The sequence below is a fragment of the Carcharodon carcharias genome, chromosome 18 (assembly GCF_017639515.1).
Source record: "Carcharodon carcharias isolate sCarCar2 chromosome 18, sCarCar2.pri, whole genome shotgun sequence".
Lineage (NCBI taxonomy): Eukaryota > Metazoa > Chordata > Chondrichthyes > Lamniformes > Lamnidae > Carcharodon > Carcharodon carcharias.
This window is the reverse complement of record NC_054484.1, coordinates 82120018-82140032: the sequence shown is the minus strand read 5'-3', so window position 1 is coordinate 82140032 and position 20015 is coordinate 82120018. Positions and strand designations below refer to the sequence as shown.

The 20015-nt window shown below is 49.4% G+C and overlaps 1 protein-coding gene across 3 annotated transcripts in view; it reads right to left on the bottom strand.

Moving 5' to 3' along the window:
* The window catches only part of vwa8 (von Willebrand factor A domain containing 8), a 474906-nt gene that overhangs the window by 279201 nt on the left and 175690 nt on the right, over positions 1-20015 (bottom strand). For all 3 annotated transcript variants that reach the window (XM_041211497.1, XM_041211500.1, XM_041211499.1), the window contains one exon: positions 40-208. In XM_041211497.1, coding sequence (XP_041067431.1) covers positions 40-208 — 169 coding nt within the window. The remainder of the gene's footprint in view (positions 1-39; positions 209-20015) is intronic.

Below are 20015 nucleotides of genomic sequence, written 5' to 3'. Positions count from 1 at the left end.
GACAGGAAAAGCCAGGATCTGAACCCAAGCAATCATTACCATTTTTGTAAGGATATCAGCTTCTTCTTTCATGGCAAGCGGTCTCACACTGTGATACAGGAACATAGTCAGCAGTTCGGACCCTAGCCATTGCTGAGTGCTACTGCCCACCGCCGGAGGCTCGGCCAAGGCTAGAATCCTGAAGGATGGATGGATGGGGTAAATAAATCTGAAAGAACAAAGGTAATAGTCAAAGTAACATCAGATTCAGTCCAGTGGAAAAAACATGTTTTAAACTTTACTCATATCAATTGCACATGCAATCACAAAACAATAGAGTGAAACAATCTGCCGTGAGTTAAATTACAGACCTTTCAAAAGTTAATTTTGGCAGCCGAGTCCAGCCCAGTTTTATTAGTCCAATCTGGTTTTTGCCAGCTATAGCTCAATATGAAACTTCAATCAAGACCAACCTTACCCGTTATACACAAATGAAATTTGGACATCCTCAATAAATTTTAAAGCAGAGGTCAAAGCCAAACTTGTGCAAAAGTCTTCATAGTTCACATAGAAATTAAGGGCCAACCATTCAAACTGGAGAAATCAAGTGACACTATCCCATTAAGATGGCAGTCTTGGCTCTGTTTTCGTATTCTCTTCTTTTGGTCAAAAGATTGAGGGTTCAAGGCCTGCTCCAGCAACTTGGTCACACAATCTAGGCTGACACTTAAATGCAGAACTGAAAGGGTGCTGCATGGTTGAAAGTGCTTTTGGACATGTAAAACTACCTCAAGCAGAAGAATGACCCCTTGGCACTTTACAAAAATGAGCTGGGCAGTTCCTCTGGTATCCTGGCCAATATTTACTTCTCAACCAACATCATGAAAACAGTGGTATGCAGTTGGGAGGCAGTGTCCCTTGGAGTCCTCAACATTGACTTCAGGCCCCATTAAGACTCATGGCATCAGGTCAAACACGGGCACAGCCCTCCCTCAGCTGATGAATCAGTACTCCTCTAGGTTGAACACCACTTGGAAAAGCACAGAGGTTGGCAAGGGGCACACAATGCACTCGGGTTTGGGGACATTAATATCATCACCAAGAGGGGCTTGATAGCACCCACTACTGGTTGAGTTGGCCAAGTTCTGAAGGACATATCTGCCAGACTGGGTTTGCAGTACGTGATGAGAGAACCAGCAAAAGTGAAAACCTACTTCAACTCGCCCTCACCAACCTACCTGTTGGAGATACATCTGTTCATGATACTAATGGTAGACTGCATAGGATTTGTGGAGACAAAGTCTCTTTTCAATACCAAGGATACCCTGCATCGTGTTGTGTGGCATATCACTATGCTAAATGGGATAGATTTCGAATAGCTCAAAACTGTGTATCTATGAGGTGCTTTGGGCCACCAGCAACAGCAGATTTGCACTCAACTACAATTTGTAATGTCATGGCCTGGCATATCTCCCACACTACCATTACAATCACTCCGGGGAATCAACCCTGGTTCAATGAAGAGAGAAGGGCATGCCAGGAGTAGCACCAGGAATAACAAAAAATGAGGTTCCAAACTGGTGAAGGTACAAGACAGGACTACATGCATGCTAAACAGCAGAAGCAGCTTGCGATAGATATAGCTAAGCAATCCCACAATTAATGGATTAGATCTGAATTCTGCTTAATCCGATCATAAATGGTGGAATACAATCAAACAATTAACAGGAGGAGGAAGCTCCACAAATATCCCTATCTTCAATGATGGGGGATCTCAGCACATCAGTGCAAAAGACAAGGCTGAAGCATTTGCTACAATCTTCAGCCAAAAGTGCCAAGTGGATGTTCCATCTTGACCTCCTCCAGAGGTCCCCAGCATCACAGATGCCTGTCTTCAGCAAATTCAATTCACACCATATGATACCAAGAAACCAATGAAGGCACTGAATATGGAAAAAAGTATGGTCCCTGACAACATCCCAGCAGTAGCACTGAAGACTTGTGCTCGAGAACTAGCTGCACCCTTAACCAAACTGTTCCAGTACAACTACAACACTGGCACCTACCCAGCAATGTGGAAAATTCCTCAGGTATGTCCTGTACACAAAAAAAGGACAAATCCAACCCGGCCAATTACCTAACAACTAAAAAATGTTTAGTATTCAACACTCCCTAGATACTGAAGTATTCTGTGCCTGTATACAGCAAGATGAGAACATTTTTGGGCTGATAAGTGACTCCTCAAAGCCTGTCCATCATCTACTAAGCACAAGTCAACAGTGTAATGGAATACTGTCCACCTAACTGAATGAGTGCATCTCCAACAATGCTCAAGACGCTTGGCAGCATCCAGGACAAATCAGCCCTCTTGATCAGCATCCCACTCACAACCTTGAACATTTATTCCTTCCAACAACGATGCACAGTGGCAGCAATGTGTAACTTATAGAAGATGCACTGCAGTAACTCACAAAGGGATCTTTGACCTGGCTTTATCACCCAGAAGCATTGTTGGTGCACTCATAACACAAGGACTTCGGCAGTTTAAGAAGGTACTCAGCAGCACCTTAAGGGCCATTAGCAATGGACAATAAATACCGGCCCAGCTAGTGACACCCACATCCCCTGAAATTATGTTTATTTAAAGTGCAAATTATGCAAGTTCAAAATGTTTATTTTTGACATAACATTTCAGTTATTGAAAAGAAAACCCTAAGATAATTTCCTCTGAAGTAGTCATAAGGTAGGCGCTGCAAGTAGTAAAGTTTAAAAAAAGGCAGGACCCTTGGTTACGTAATTAGGAGCACATAATACAAAAATACAAAAACAAATAGTACAAGACATTAGTTTGATCATAGCAAGAGTATTGTGTAGAGATTTGGGCAGCCCCTGTAAGAAGAATATAAAAGCAATAGAAAAGATTGACAAGAATGTTACGAGGTCTGACAGGTTGCAGTTGTGAAGATAGCATTTTGTTCCCATAGAACCAAGGAAGTTAAGGGGTGACCAGAATTATGATGAGTTTAACAAAGATAAATGATGATAGATCATTTACATTGGTTGTGAGAGGGCACACATTTGAAGTAGAAAGCAGAACAAAGAATTCTAGGGGTGATCCGAAATGATGGGTAGAATACTCCCAGCTGGGACTAAGTCACCATGGTGGTGACAGGGAGTGTTTCCTGCAGTGGAGGTTGATGGGAAATCCCATGGAATCTCGCATTCCTGGTGTCATTAATTATGCAGTCGGGGGTTTCTCGACATCTAGCGCAGTGGGGCTGACTGGATAGCACATGTCCCGCCATCATATCTGGGTGCCATATTTAAAAGACATCCAAACACCCAACTTACTGTCAACGCCTTTTGAGATGTCAGGACAGGGAGAGGGAGGTCCAGCACCCAGGTTCACTGACGCCACCCTGCACGTCCTCCTCGACCATTTTTTTTTTTAATATACGTTCTTGGGATGTGGGCATCACTAGGGCTGGGCCAGAATTTATTGCCCATCCCTAAGTGCCCTTGTTTAGAGGGCAATTAAGAGTCAACCACATTGCTGTGGGTCTGGAGCCACATGCAGGCCAGACCAAGTAAGGATGGCAGGTTTCCTTCTCTAAAGGATATTAGTGAACCAGATGGATTTTTACAACAGTTGGCAATGGTTTCATGGTCATCATTAGACTTTACATTTTTGAATTCAAATTCTAGCATTTGCCATGCCTGGGTACCAGGGTCCCCAGAGCATTACCCCGAGTCTCTGGATTATCAATCCAGTGACAATACCACTACGCCACCAACTCTCCCTTCAGGTCAAGGTCAGGAGCAATGAGCTAATGGGAGGAAGAGGCAGAGCAGGAGAACCAACCCCTGCATGGGCACAGGTCACTGATGCTGTGAGTGCTCAGGCTGTCCACCGCAGGTCAGCCATACAATGCCGGAAAAGGATGAATGACCTCATCCACTCCGCCAGGGTAAGTGATGCTTCAGCTGCTCACACTAACTGCAACAAACTAATGAATGTTCAAGGGCCTCAGTGGCAACGGCATAAGGTCATGGCTCATAGCCCCACTGCAGTGCATCCACTCTGCGGTGGAGTGACCACTGTGCCTCCTTCACCCTTCCACATAGTCGGGGAGAATGGGCTCAGTCGCAGAGGGCACCAGCAACCTCTACAAATGAGATGCCTCTCTGAGCTTTCTCCTTGCATGTGGATGGGCTCAGTGCTCTGGAGGGAGCTGGTCCATAACCTCACTGGACAACATGCAGAGCATTAATGCCATGCCATACAATCCAGTGGATTATCTGTAAGAGTATGAGAAATGAACATGAAATTGCGACGTACAAATGGATGCAACATTCTATTCCTCTCAAACCCATCTTTTCTGTTGTCTTTGCGCAGGATAAACTGAGGCACAGCTGGCGAGAATGTGAGAAGATGGGAGCGGGATGCTCACATCTGAAGGTTCTCACAACAGAGTTTGAAGAGACGGCATCCCTGCTGGCAGGCATGGAACGGGACCAGGCAATTGGCAATGGGGAGCTTGGGTTTGGATCTCCGCCCACTAAGGATCTATGCACGGTATAGAAACCTGAGGGCTAAGTGTGCTTCCATGTTGGAGGCAGCTGATGTTGTCACGCGCTCTCTCCTCTCTCATTTACAAGTGCCACCAGGAAGAGGCCAAGGCCCGAGCCGTAGGAATCCCTGTCAGGCCTCAGCAAAAGCCCTGGCCCGGACATGAGGGAGGACGAGAGAAGAGATGTGCACCTGTAGAGGTATCATAGCAGGCACCTGCACCCTCCACCAGCCCACAGACACACACCTCGGCGGGTACGAGCTCTAGCGTAGGAAGGTGGTCTGGTGGTCACTGCACGGACATATGTCCGCAGCAGTAGGGGGCATAGTCAGCTGAGCTCACTGGCACTTGGAGCTGGGGAAGAAGCATCTGCGAGGTCAGAGTCTGATGATAGGCCTCTGGAATCGGACTTCCTGACTGACAGTGGAGAATATTGGAGGCCCTCAACAAGGTGGCACATGAGTCAGAAGTGTCTGTCTGTCTGCTGGCTGATGATGTGGTGCCAAACTGTGCATGCCTCCATGGGGAGGTTGGCGGGCTCCATGGAGATCCAAGTCCAGCATATCCTGCTGAAGATACGCACAGACCACTCTCCACTGTGGTACCAATGGGGAAACTTCTGCAGTTGGCACGCGAGAGGGGGATGGAGTACTTTGACCTCCCTCTAGCTGCCCCTTCCCCTCAAGGTGTCAGGTCAAGACCTAAGGCACCCAAATGGAGGAGGAGCAGCAGCTGGACACCTGAATCATCCAATCAGAAATATCAGAGATTGTCTGGCCTTTCCAAATCCACTCTGTCTGTGACCCCTTCAACATCATCCTCTGTCACCGCAGGGGGAGAAGCTGGCCCACAGCAGGACAGCCAAAGAAAGCCGGGGCCCTCCTGAGGGCAGCCGCCAAAGTCATCCAAGGCAACAGGGCCAAATAGTCAGCGGGCTGCCTCCACCACAGCTGCGGGCGTTGGTAGAGAACCTAGAAGTAGCAGCAGGCTGAGGAAAATCATGAAATATTGATCACAACTGGTTGCAGGAGTGAACAATTGACTTGTCAAAATGAGGAAACTTGTGTAAATATAATCACTTTCACTTCAATAACATCTACTGTCTAGTTTCAGCGAGGTCCATAAGGCTTAGTGAAGTGCCTCCCCCCACCCACCCACCAACACCCTTCTTTCCTGTGGACAACAGAATCCCCCCTCCCCCCGAGTGAATCTGCAGGGAGAAGGGCCTGAAGAAGGGACTTTGTGAGCCATGTGCAAGCAATCTCCCGTGCACACTGAGCCTTCATCCGGAAAAGTCTCATATCCCAGGTCCCGAGCATTGTCATTACTGGCTGCTGGGGTTCCCGTTCAGTTGTCCAGCTCAGATGACCTACATCTCCGCCCACCCACTGACCCTGCTCCCATGCAGCATCTGGGGATCTCCACAAGGCTCTGCTTAGTTTTGGCCAGACCACCAATAGTGATAATCACATTCGTTACGCACTCTGGCACTGTGTCCCCTCCCCCAGTCACCCACACCTTTCCCCCATTACCACTGACCCCTCTGACATTACTTTCAACCTCCCCATTGTTACTTTTCAACACTTCCTTTCTCCTTTGACTATGTCCAGGTCAATGTTCATGTACCCTTCCTCCCCAAGAACCACCCTCTGTAACCATTGACCTGCCTGCCCTCCTCCTGCCCGCTATGAGTTTGTGTATTTCCAATTCCCCACCAATGACCCTCAGCGCCCCTTTACACGACATCATCACACTCTCATCCTCCCATCCTACCAGCTACCTCTGGCCCTCTGACCTTCACCATCTCCTCATGCTATGTCTAGCCTCAGTTTGCTCCCCAGGAGTCCACAACTGACTCTACTGAGCCCTCCCTGTGAGCCCCTTCATACCTGGATACCCCCCCATGCCCCTTCACACCTGTTCATAAACCCCCACCTCCCACCAACCCTCACCATGGGCCCTCTCCACCCTCCCCCTCCGTTCCATCTGCTGCTTTGCAGCATCCCTGTAATATCCTTTCTAGCACCCCCAACCATCTCTAGGCCTCCACACCCCCCCCCCCCACCACATCTTCAGTCCTCTCCTAGCCTTCTTTAACCGCACCCCCCCCACCCTCCTCCACAACAGTTCCTCACCACCCAACAGTGCCTCTTGCTGCCTTCCACCTGCAGCTAGACAGTCCGATCCCATGGTGAAGTCCCTGGGAGAAAGTCCAAAGATTGAACAAGGTTGCTGCATGGAGAGCTCCCACCTTCTGAAAGCTGCTTCGCGGGGGAGCCACGTGGATGAAGCTTCACCCACCCTGTGCTGCACATGGTGCTTTAGGGTCCGGTAGCTGGAGGCCTCCACCTTCTTAGATGTCCACAAGCTGACCGAGGCCTTCTTAAGATAAGTCCCGACTTTTACACGCCACGGTTGATCCAGACGTGTTCCTGATCGGCCTGTTTTCCTGCTGGCATCGCGCAGAATTGGACATGGGGGAAGATTCTGGGCAGACCTTCATCTGCAACCCATTAGCGGGATAAAAATCGGTTTCGTGTCAGCCTCAGGCTGGAATGACAACCCATCAAGGTGGGGAGTATCGGAAGATCCTGCCGTCATTTCACACCGGTGTGAAACCGATTTTTGGAACTCCTGGTGAATTCTCCCCCCGCCAGCCATTGAACCTGCTGACAGGGGCATGAGGGTATTCCGCCCAATGTCTTGTCACCGATGTCAATTAGTGTGTGGAATGTTCTGTCACAATAGTTATTGAAACTGAGCCTATAGAAATTCTCTCTTGAAATAGGGAAGTATTAAGTATGCTCTGGTGAGTATGTAGGAGAGGGAGTTTACAGTAAGCAGTCCTATGGAAGGAAAAATTGGGACAGACTTGATGCGATGAAAATCCCACTTCTATGAAGAAACCTTCTATAATAATCTAAAGACACATCAAAATATACAGCCAATAACAAAAATATCTGTAACAAATAAAACATCCTAATGGTTTTCACCTTCATCTCACTTCTGAAAATGAGTGCACATCTCAATGTATTTCTTCTACTTTTTGAAAAATGACTATATAAGAATAATTGTTTATGAATCCCACAAAAGCATCACAACTCTAATGCTTTCCTGATGTCCTGATATTTACGGGTTTGAGGATCAAATGAAGCCTTCCTTTAAAAACATGCTGCTCGCAAATTCTATTAACAGCCTCACAATACCACAGACCCCAATCCTCCATGCGCCTTAGTCTGTCTGAATTCTCTATTCCTTAACCTCTGTCATTACCTTTTCCTATCCTCTTGGTCTGAGAAGCATGCAGAAATGCAGTATGTGGTAACAAAAGTGAGATTTATTGTCTTCAAACAGCGTAATTGCATGTCTACAATGAGACAGGACTTCAATCCTCATTCAAGCAATGCAAAAGGCATCAACGAAGGAGTGAGAGGCTACCTCACCTTGTGTTTTAGTTCTATGGTATATTTTGGAATTCCTTCAATGTGCTGCCTATGTAATTCCAGCTGGAAGTCATGTCCAATCACATTCAAAACCATTAATATTAATTGAATTTCTTTTAAAACAATATTATGATCTCAAAGGGCAGCGATAATTTTAAAAATGTTATTAACCTATTATTAAGCTATTAACTGAAAGGATTCCACAATATTTTATATTTGAATCAAAAACCTTGACTGTACAAGAGTTAAACAAAGCAGGCACTAGGAATTTAACACTATATGTATTTTGTAAGCACTTAGATTTTAAACCCAAATATCTCAACAGACCACTTCCCCTTATGTTTTTAATTCCATCCAAGAGTTGCTCTATATATTACAGGATCTTGAGGGTTCCTTCGCTTCCCCTGAGACCAAACCAAGGTATGTCAGATCTTTCAGAAATTCACTTTGACTCGCTTCCTTGGTTCTGCTATTCTCCGAAGAATGAGATTTCTTGGGGTCCTTCCACTAGCATTCAGCCAGGTGACCTTCTAATTCTCTTCAAGTACCTCACGGTTACAGACACTCAGGCTCAAGCATGGGTTTCACTATCTTCTTGCTTAGTGGTCTACAGCTGCTGGGAGCTTTCTCTCTCTCTCTGTTTCCAAATGTAAACTGCTTGCATCTGTGAGAAAACACACAGATAAACCCAACACTAAAGGGTATCTCCCCGCAACCTATTTCCATAGCTACATGGCACACTTGGGATGTTCCAGATTTCAAATAATTAATTTCATCTTCCCAGACATCAAACTTGTCCTTTGATCTGAAAAGTATATGGATACTTTAAGACCTTCCCTTATTGACCAGTTGTTTTTGCAACCTTTCTTTGATCTGAGAAATGACATAAATAATTTCTTTCTCTAATGGGGTCAACTGCAATCTTAGCAGCCACTAGTTTCATTCCCAAGCTAAGGGAGAAGCACCTGTTGTTTATTTTCACACCTCTAATTATCTGAGGGGTGTTTTAATCATGAAATCAAATATTTTCACAACAACATATACATTTACATTTCTGGGATATACTTTCATGTAAATAGAGTTATAGAGAGTGTTGCATGATTGATATGGTTCCTGAAAGTGGCTCTACCAGACAGTGTCCCAGCTTCCTCTTTGTGTGACAGGTATGTAAAGCACTAGGGGAGTACTCAATAACAAAATAAGTCAATTTTGAGCAAACATTCAAATAACAACACGAGTTCAAAAGGTCATAAATAGAAGAAAAAAATGCAGCTGTTCATTTTGTTGATGTTACCTCAGAGCAATTAATAAAGTTAGAAAACAGGAAAAAAGAAAAAAAACAGGACACACATGGAACAGGGAGTTGGCTATTTAAACAGTGGCTTTGACAAGATGGAGGAGCAGGTCAGACCTTGAAAATATACTCTGTCAGTATAAGCACACTGAAACAAACTCACAAAGAAGCTGGCTGAAGGGTAGAAACAGCAGGTACCTGTTGAAGGAGTTATGTGGACTGCCCTAGGGATTAGTATTAGAACACTATTATTTTAGATTTACATGAATGATTGGGATTCAGAAAGCCCTTGCAAAATAGTTAGACTTACAGAAGATAAAATGTTTATGGAATTGGAGAAGGCAGCTCAGAAAGTGGGCAGAACAATGGCAGATTAAGTTTAATGCAGACAATTGTGAAGTACTGCACATAGGAGGGAGAAACGGACAATACATGTACTGTATGAAGGCTGTTGAAATAGTGAAGGGCAATGTTGAAAAAGATTTTACAGTAGGATTGATACTCAACATTTCCAACCACTGAAAAATGGCAATCAACAAAACCAACAGAATGTTGAGTTACATCACCAAAAGAGTATAGCAGAGCTCAGAAAATGTACGATTCTCTGGTTGGACCACACCTTTAGTAGCTTATCCAGCTCAGATTACCAACATTCAAGCACTGGCGGCAGTTGAGTACGAACTATATTACCAGACGGTTGAGGGATTAGGAAAGGTTGCTTACACTGGGATGATTAGCCTTAAAACAAGGCATCTAAGGTAACCTTAGAGGTGTACAAGACAACAAGCAGTATGGAAATGGTAAATCGTGAGAATTAAATCGGAAGAATAGGACAAAGAAATGCAGATTCAAATTAGTAAAAGGCTAATTTAAAGCTCTTGTCAGTAAGTTCTCCTTCATTAGGATGGGTTCTGACAGTAAAGTGGGAGAAAGCCTAAGAATTATTTAAGATACAGTTGGCTGGCACAGTGAAGAATGTCAGGTCCTTCTGGATGAATGAACTAAAACAGGCAATGCGAGCTTCCTTTTTGGTTTTTTGAGTATTTCTGAAAAAAGATACTCTATCAAAGATTTTCATCTTGCACTCAAAATCTCAAAACTTTAAGGAACAGATGAAGGTCTTTCACACTGCTCCTGTGCAGTAGCAACACAAATGATATTCGTCACTAACAGGATGCTGCCGTCTAGCCAAAACGATGTTCTGCCTATCAGACAAATGGGTAATGTGCTGAATTTTAGTGCTGGTGTGATGCTAGGTTTACAGGCCGTATGTCCCAAAGACTGTTGGATAATATCAAACAGTATGCCCTTTCAACAGTTTGCAATGGGCAAGGTACAGACCATACCCAACCAGCCCATGCTTGCAAAACTTCAAAACACAGTGTCCAACATTAGATCTGGTTTCATGACTGGACAACATTTGCTAAGCAATCTTGAGTATGCTAAGAATTATGCTGACAAACAATTCAAGACTATCCGTCAAGCTCGCAGTATGGTGCATTTACATGGGCTAGAAGCTACATATATTAATTGCACCTGTTTCAACTAAACAAAATAGGTGACAGCCATTCTCTGGTTCATTCCCCTAGACAATGCCTTGACCAGAGTCAACCTGCCCAGTTTGAATTTAAACCAAGTTTGGCAGTTAACTGTCAGTTATCAGCTGGTGCATTCTCCATGGCAACACCTCTACCAATCAGAGTCCACTTGCCAACCAATCAGGATTCTCTTCTCATGAAGTATAAATTGTGCCCTTCACATTTGGCATTCTTGCAAATTGCCCTGCTGAGTGCAAGACTGTGTCTTTTTTCAGCAATATTCAAGTTCTGTACTACCAAGCCATTATTTTTCATGCTTATGTTGTAATCTGGTGAAACCAAACAATCCCCTCAAAAATCAGAAAGACAAAGTACAGCGAGGCAGGGCTGCAGGGAAGTAAAATATAACATTAATTCTTATTATTACCTGCTGTCAGAAATGGAGTTCCACAATATTAAAGTGCTTTGACTTCCTACGTAGCCACACTTTACATTATCCTTCCGCTCTGCACTCTATTAATAAATATTTCATTTTTTTTTTCTTAACTCAGCATTTTTTCCATAGTAACAGCTCTTCTAGAACAATTACTGCATCAGCTCCTGTACCAGCAGCCAGGGATCATGTGCATCTTATCTTCACACAAAATGAGTCCTGGTTCATTAATATTTAAATACTACCAAAAGTTAAGGTAGTTTTTTCTTATAATATCTATGTACACCAGATGTCCTATGAAGTTGATCATAGCGCCCTGAAGAAAACAATGTTTTGTAACAACAAGGGTGTTATGCCACATAGTTCAAGTAGAGCCACTGATTTGCAGGGACTGAGTAAGACACATTGCACATTTATTGCATGGTATTCAGGGATTTTAACGAATAAAAAAAACAAGAACAGAATTACCTGGAAAAACTCAGCAGGTCTGGCAGCATCAGTGGAGAAGAAAAGAGTTGACGTTTCAAGTCCTTATGACCCTTCGACAGAATTTTAACGAATGTTATCCAAATAAATTTACATAATAAGTGAAAGGCCTTAACCATTATTCACTATTTCTTGATCTTTACATATTTTTTGTCCAGCACCTTTCTTGAAGTACAGGATAAAAAGCAATACAGTCAGTGAGATGCATTATACTGCAACTATGTTGGGGCATTTGGCATCATGCATAGGAGGGACATCAGCAACATCAGTGGCACAGTTACGATTTAGCAGCTTTCAGGGGTGTTCTTGAGTTTCTGCATAATTGGCGGGGGTGTGGGATCCCATGCAGCAGCAGGAGAGCATGGGCTCTGGGGTTTAGCAGCATGGGCGGGGAGATTTGAGATGTGATGGGGGTGATCATGACATTTGGCAGCACCTGCAGTATATCTGGAGTATGGAAGTTCTTTGGGGGAGGTTCTGAGATTTGATGAAAGTAAAACAGTCCCAAAGGCTAGACAGGCAGCAGCCTTACTCAGTCACAGCCCACTTGATTGGCACCCTATCCACCAACATCAACATTCACTCCCTCCACCACAACACACAGTGGCAGCAGTGTGTACTATCTACAAGATGCACTGCAGAAACTCACCAAGGCTCCTTCAATAGCACCTTCCAAACCTGCGACCTCCACCAGCTAGAAGGACAACACATGGGAACCCCACCAAATCCCCTCCAAGTTGCTCACCATTCTGGCTTGGAAATATATCACTGTTCCTTCACTGTCATCAGCATAAAATCCTGGAACTCCCTTCCTAACAAACATCGCATGGACTGCAGCAGATCAACGCAGCAGCTCACCACCATCTTCTCAAGGGCCATTAGGAATGAGCAACATCCTGTGAAAGAATAAATTTCTAAAAAAGGAGCCCTGAATCTTCCAAGTACTCAGGAGTGGAAGGCTGAGATGGGGAGATGGAGACATGGCAGAATTGGGAGGGATGAAATGTAGAGTATTCACTCATTGGGGATTCATAGGGCACAACAGCCTTGGGGAGCAGGATCTCGGGCTGGGACAGCCCTGGGGGGGGCAGGATCTCGGGCTGAGACAGCCCTGGGGGGGGCAGGATCTCGGGCTGAGACAGCCCTGGGGGGGGCAGGATCTCGGGCTGAGACAGCCCTGGGGGGGGCAGGATCTCGGGCTGAGACAGCCCTGGGGGGGGCAGGATCTCGGGCTGAGACAGCCCTGGGGGGGGCAGGATCTCGGGCTGAGACAGCCCTGGGGGGGGCAGGATCTCGGGCTGAGACAGCCCTGGGGGGGGCAGGATCTCGGGCTGAGACAGCCCTGGGGGGGGGCAGGATCTCGGGCTGAGACAGCCCTGGGGGGGGCAGGATCTCGGGCTGAGACAGCCCTGGGGGGGGCAGGATCTCGGGCTGAGACAGCCCTGGGGGGGGCAGGATCTCGGGCTGAGACAGCCCTGGGGGGGGCAGGATCTCGGGCTGAGACAGCCCTGGGGGGGGCAGGATCTCGGGCTGAGACAGCCCTGGGGGGGGCAGGATCTCGGGCTGAGACAGCCCTGGGGGGGGCAGGATCTCGGGCTGAGACAGCCCTGGGGGGGGCAGGATCTCGGGCTGAGACAGCCCTGGGGGGGGCAGGATCTCGGGCTGAGACAGCCCTGGGGGGGGCAGGATCTCGGGCTGAGACAGCCCTGGGGGGGGCAGGATCTCGGGCTGAGACAGCCCTGGGGGGGGCAGGATCTCGGGCTGAGACAGCCCTGGGGGGGGCAGGATCTCGGGCTGAGACAGCCCTGGGGGGGGCAGGATCTCGGGCTGAGACAGCCCTGGGGGGGGCAGGATCTCGGGCTGAGACAGCCCTGGGGGGGGCAGGATCTCGGGCTGAGACAGCCCTGGGGGGGGCAGGATCTCGGGCTGAGACAGCCCTGGGGGGGGCAGGATCTCGGGCTGGGACAGCCCTGGGGGGGGCAAGATCTCGGGCTGGGACAGCCCTGAGGGGGCAGGATCTTGGGGTCCTACAGCCCTGGAAAGGGACTTATGAAGCTCTTCAAGGTTCTTGTTGCTCTTTAATATATTATTTAGAAACTCAAAATAAATAAGCAATCATGTTGCATCATGAAGAAAAGTATGTGTGTGTGGATACACCAGGTCTCTAGTATTATGCAATGAATAAGTGTCAATTGCGCCCCTGCAGCAATGTTCTCACCCATCACCCCACCGGAACAATTTTCTTCTGCCTTCCCCTGCCCCCAAACCACCCAACCCACCAGGTTGCAGCTCCCTTTCTCCCCCATCTCCTCCCTCTCCCCTCTCCTCTATCTCGCTCTCCCCCCCCACCCCCAGCTCTCTCTCACCTCCCTCCTCTCCCTCTCGTCCCCACCTCTCTCTCTCCCCAACTCTGCCTTCCCATGCCACCCCAATTCTCCAAACTAGACTGCTCAGTTTGCAGGGCCGGCCAGAACAGCAAGTGACAGACACCGATTTTGCAGCAGTTTTCCAGCCGGCGTGGGAGCAGCAACAAGGTGAGTATCGAGTTGGCAACGTTGGGGGGCGGGGAGGAGAGTCTTATGGGGGTGGAGGGAGTCATTGTTTGTGTGTGGGGGGGGGGCTGGTGGAGAGAGTTGTTGGAGTTGTTGGAGGGGGGAGGCTGGAGAGAGTTGTTGGAGGGGGGAGGCTGGAGAGAGTTGTTGGAGGGGGGAGGCTGGAGAGGGTTGTTGGAGGGGGGAGACTGGAGAGGGTTGTTGGAGGGGGGAGGCTGGAGAGAGTTGTTGGAGGGGGGAGGCTGGAGAGAGTTGTTGGAGGGGGGAGGCTGGAGAGAGTTGTTGGAGGGGGGAGGCTGGAGAGAGTTGTTGGAGGGGGGAGGCTGGAGAGAGTTGTTGGAGGGGGGAGGCTGGAGAGAGTTGTTGGAGGGGGGAGGCTGGAGAGAGTTGTTGGAGGGGGGAGGCTGGAGAGAGTTGTTGGAGGGGGGAGGCTGGAGAGAGTTGTTGGAGGGGGGAGGCTGGAGAGAGTTGTTGGAGGGGGGAGGCTGGAGAGAGTTGTTGGAGGGGGGAGGCTGGAGAGAGTTGTTGGAGGGGGGAGGCTGGAGAGAGTTGTTGGAGGGGGGAGGCTGGAGAGAGTTGTTGGAGGGGGGAGGCTGGAGAGAGTTGTTGGAGGGGGGAGGCTGGAGAGAGTTGTTGGAGGGGGGAGGCTGGAGAGAGTTGTTGGAGGGGGGAGGCTGGAGAGAGTTGTTGGAGGGGGGAGGCTGGAGAGAGTTGTTGGAGGGGGGAGGCTGGAGAGAGTTGTTGGAGGGGGGAGGCTGGAGAGAGTTGTTGGAGGGGGGAGGCTGGAGAGAGTTGTTGGAGGGGGAGGCTGGAGAGAGTTGTTGGAGGGGGGAGGCTGGAGAGAGTTGTTGGAGGGGGGAGGCTGGAGAGAGTTGTTGGAGGGGGGAGGCTGGAGAGAGTTGTTGGAGGGGGGAGGCTGGAGAGAGTTGTTGGAGGGGGGAGGCTGGAGAGAGTTGTTGGAGGGGGGAGGCTGGAGAGAGTTGTTGGAGGGGGGAGGCTGGAGAGAGTTGTTGGAGGGGGGAGGCTGGAGAGAGTTGTTGGAGGGGGGAGGCTGGAGAGAGTTGTTGGAGGGGGGAGGCTGGAGAGAGTTGTTGGAGGGGGGAGGCTGGAGAGAGTTGTTGGAGGGGGGAGGCTGGAGAGAGTTGTTGGAGGGGGGAGGCTGGAGAGAGTTGTTGGAGGGGGGAGGCTGGAGAGAGTTGTTGGAGGGGGGAGGCTGGAGAGAGTTGTTGGAGGGGGGAGGCTGGAGAGAGTTGTTGGAGGGGGGAGGCTGGAGAGAGTTGTTGGAGGGGGGAGGCTGGAGAGAGTTGTTGGAGGGGGGAGGCTGGAGAGAGTTGTTGGAGGGGGGAGGCTGGAGAGAGTTGTTGGAGGGGGGAGGCTGGAGAGAGTTGTTGGAGGGGGGAGGCTGGAGAGAGTTGTTGGAGGGGGGAGGCTGGAGAGAGTTGTTGGAGGGGGGAGGCTGGAGAGAGTTGTTGGAGGGGGGAGGCTGGAGAGAGTTGTTGGAGGGGGGAGGCTGGAGAGAGTTGTTGGAGGGGGGAGGCTGGAGAGAGTTGTTGGAGGGGGGAGGCTGGAGAGAGTTGTTGGAGGGGGGAGGCTGGAGAGAGTTGTTGGAGGGGGGAGGCTGGAGAGAGTTGTTGGAGGGGGGAGGCTGGAGAGAGTTGTTGGAGGGGGGAGGCTGGAGAGAGTTGTTGGAGGGGGGAGGCTGGAGAGAGTTGTTGGAGGGGGGAGGCTGGAGAGAGTTGTTGGAGGGGGGAGGCTGGAGAGAGTTGTTGGAGGGGGGAGGCTGGAGAGAGTTGTTGGAGGGGGGAGGCTGGAGAGAGTTGTTGGAGGGGGGAGGCTGGAGAGAGTTGTTGGAGGGGGGAGGCTGGAGAGAGTTGTTGGAGGGGGGAGGCTGGAGAGAGTTGTTGGAGGGGGGAGGCTGGAGAGAGTTGTTGGAGGGGGGAGGCTGGAGAGAGTTGTTGGAGGGGGGAGGCTGGAGAGAGTTGTTGGAGGGGGGAGGCTGGAGAGAGTTGTTGGAGGGGGGAGGCTGGAGAGAGTTGTTGGAGGGGGGAGGCTGGAGAGAGTTGTTGGAGGGGGGAGGCTGGAGAGAGTTGTTGGAGGGGGGAGGCTGGAGAGGGTTGTTGGAGGGGGGAGGCTGGAGAGGGTTGTTGGAGGGGGGAGGCTGGAGAGGGTTGTTGGAGGGGGGAGGCTGGAGAGGGTTGTTGGAGGGGGGAGGCTGGAGAGGGTTGTTGGAGGGGGGAGGCTGGAGAGGGTTGTTGGAGGGGGGAGGCTGGAGAGGGTTGTTGGAGGGGGGAGGCTGGAGAGAGTTGTTGGAGGGGGGAGGCTGGAGAGAGTTGTTGGAGGGGGGAGGCTGGAGAGAGTTGTTGGAGGGGGGAGGCTGGAGAGAGTTGTTGGAGGGGGGAGGCTGGAGAGAGTTGTTGGAGGGGGGAGGCTGGAGAGAGTTGTTGGAGGGGGGAGGCTGGAGAGAGTTGTTGGAGGGGGGAGGCTGGAGAGAGTTGTTGGAGGGGGGAGGCTGGAGAGAGTTGTTGGAGGGGGGAGGCTGGAGAGAGTTGTTGGAGGGGGGAGGCTGGAGAGGGTTGTTGGAGGGGGGAGGCTGGAGAGGGTTGTTGGAGGGGGGAGGCTGGAGAGAGTTGTTGGAGGGGGGAGGCTGGAGAGGGTTGTTGGAGGGGGGAGGATGGAGAGAGTTGTTGGAAGGGGAGGCCGGAGAGAGTTGCTGGAGGGGATGGTAAAGAGAGTTGTTTGGGGGTTGGGGGAGAGGGTGAAGAGAGCTGTTGGGGGAGGGATGGTGGAGACAGTTGTTGGGGGGAGGGGTTGAGGGTGGAGAGAGTTGTTGGGAGGTTGGGGGGAGGGTGGAGAGAGTTGTTGGGAGGTTGGGGGGAGGGTGGAGAGAGTTGTTGGAGGGGGAGGCCGGAGAGAGTTGTTGGAGGGGGAGGCCGGAGAAAGTTGTTGGAGGGGATGGTAAAGAGAGTTGTTTGGGGGTTGGGGGAGAGGGTGAAGAGAGCTGTTGGGGGAGGGGTGGACAGAGCTGCTGGGGGAGTTGGGGGAGGGAGGGTGGAGAGAGTTGTTGGGGGGAGGGGTTGAGGGTGGAGAGGGTTGTTGGGGGGGATGGTGGAGAGAATTGTTGGGGGGAGAGGTTGAGGGTGGAGAGAGTTGTTGGGAGGTTGGGGGGAGGGTGGAGTGAGTTGTTGGGGGGGTGGTGGAGAGAGTTGTTGGGAGGGGGAGGGTGGAGAGAGTTGTTGGGAGGGGGAGGGTGGAGAGAGTTGTTGGAGGGGGAGGGTGGAGAGAGTTGTTGGGGGGGAGGGGGGAGGGTGGAGAGAGTTGTTGGGGGGGAGGGGGGAGGGTGGAGAGAGTTGTTGGGGGGGGAGGGGGGAGGGTGGAGAGAGTTGTTGGGGGGGGAGGGGGGAGGGTGGAGAGAGTTGTTGAAGGGGGCCAGAGTTTGGAAGAGGCCCAGAGTTTGGCAGTGGCAGAGCTCAAGTCCCAGAGATCGGAAGGGGAGGGGCTGGGGTGACAGAGTTTAGATTCTGAGTCTGGGGGGTTGGGGGGTGTGTAGTTTCGGCCCTCAGACTGGGGAAGGGGTGGGGGGTGGAGGGGTTGGGGAGGGAAGAGGGTTTAGACCCTGAGGCTGGGGTGGGTGGGGGTGGGCAGGGAAGAGTTTACAACCTGAGACCAAGGGGATGGGGGTCAGGTAAGAATTTAGACTCTGACTAAAATGAATTAAGAACTGATGGGGATCTGGTGGTGCTGTCAAGCATGTACTGTATGGTGGAAAGATTTCTTGGACTGAATGAGAGAACTGAATACATTCAAATATTATTTAAGTAATTAATTTGCTTGTATTTTTCAATGCAGGCTGCTGAGCACAGTTGCCATCTTTGAGTGCATTTGCCCCCTTTGAGCGCATTTGATGTCAAAGATGACCAAACACTGCTGACTGCTGACTTATTCCAAATGAGGATCTGTGATGTCAAATGATTGCTGATCATTTCTGAGGTATTTGAATGCATAAATGATGTCAAAATTTTTGGGTAGGGATAGGCCAGTTAGACTGACATCAGTAGTTGGGAAAATACAATAATCTATTATTAGGGATTCAGTAACAGAGCACTTAGAAAAACATGATATGATTAAGGCAGTCTTTTTGAGGTTGTAACTGGCAGTGTAGATAAGGGGAACTAGTGGTGCATTCTGAAAGCCTTAAATAAGGTACCACTCAGAAGGTTATTGTTCAAAGTTGAGATTAGCATGGGTTGAGGATTGGGTAAAAGAAAAAAAGAGAAAATAGATAATTTCGGGTTGGCTGTCACGAGTGGGATATCAGTGCTTGTGCCTCAGCTATTTACAACCTATATCAATGACTTAGAGCATGGGACAGAGTGCAACATATCCAAGTTTGCTGACAATACAAAGTTAGGTCAGAAAGTAAGCTATGAAGAGGATACAAAGAGGCTGCAAAGGGATAGTGGGCAAGTGAGTGGGCAAGACCATGCCAGACGAAATATAATGAGAGGCAGTGTGAAGTAATTCACTTTGGTAGCAAAATAGAAAAACAGAATATTTTATAAAAAGTGACAGATTGGGAAATGTTGGTGTTCAGAGGGACTGGAGTGTCATTGTACAAAAATTACAGCAAGTTAACATGCAAAGTACAGCAAATAATTTGGAACGTACATGGTATTTTAGACCTTGTTACAAAGGGATTGGAATATAAGAGTGAACAAGTCTTAATGCAATTGCACAGGGCCTTGTTAAGACCACACCCGGAATAGTGTGTACAGTTTTGATTTCCTTACTAAAGAATGTATATACTGTACTTGCCTTGGAGGGAGCGCAAAAAAGGTTCACTAGAGTGATTCCTGCAAAGAGGATTGTCTAATGAAGACAAATTGAGTAGGCCAGGCCTATGTACCTTCGGATCTAGAAGAACGAGAGGTGATCTGATTAGAACATATAGCATTTTTAAGGGACTTGACAGGATAGATGCTAGGAAGATATTTCCCCTGGCTGGCGAGTCTATAACTTGGGACACAGTCTCAGAAGAAGAGGTTGGCCATTTAGGACTGAGATGAGGAGATATTTCTTCAACCTCAAAGGGTTGTGAAACTTTGGAATTCTTTACCCCAGGAAACAGTGGATACTCAGCTGTTGAGTATATTCCAGCCACAGATTGATAAATACTTGGGTACTAAGGGGCTTAAGTATAAGGATAGTGCAGGAAGGTGAAATTGAGGTGGAAGGAGTCATGATCATGTTCAAAGGGCCGAATTACATAATCCTTAACTATCTTATACACTAGAGTGAGATCAATACCAATGGAGCCATACGCCAGGTACCAGAGAGTGACCACAGCCAGGGAGCCATACATCAGGTACCAGAGAATGACCGCTGCCAGGGAGCCATACACCAGGTACCAGAGAGTGACCGCCGTCAGAGAGCCATACACCAGGTACCAGAGAGTGACCGCTGTCAGGGAGCCATACACCAGGTGCCAGAGAGTGACTGCTGTCAGGGAGCCATATACCAGGTACCAGAGTGTGACCGCTGCCAGGGAGCCATATACCAGGTACCAGAGAGTGACTGCTGCCAGGGAGCCATACAGCAGGTACCAGAGAGTGACTGCTGCCAGGGAACCATACACCAAGTGCCAGAGAGTGACCACTGTCAGGGAGCCATACACCAGGTACCAAAGAGTGACCGCTGCCAGGGAGCCATACACCAGGTACCA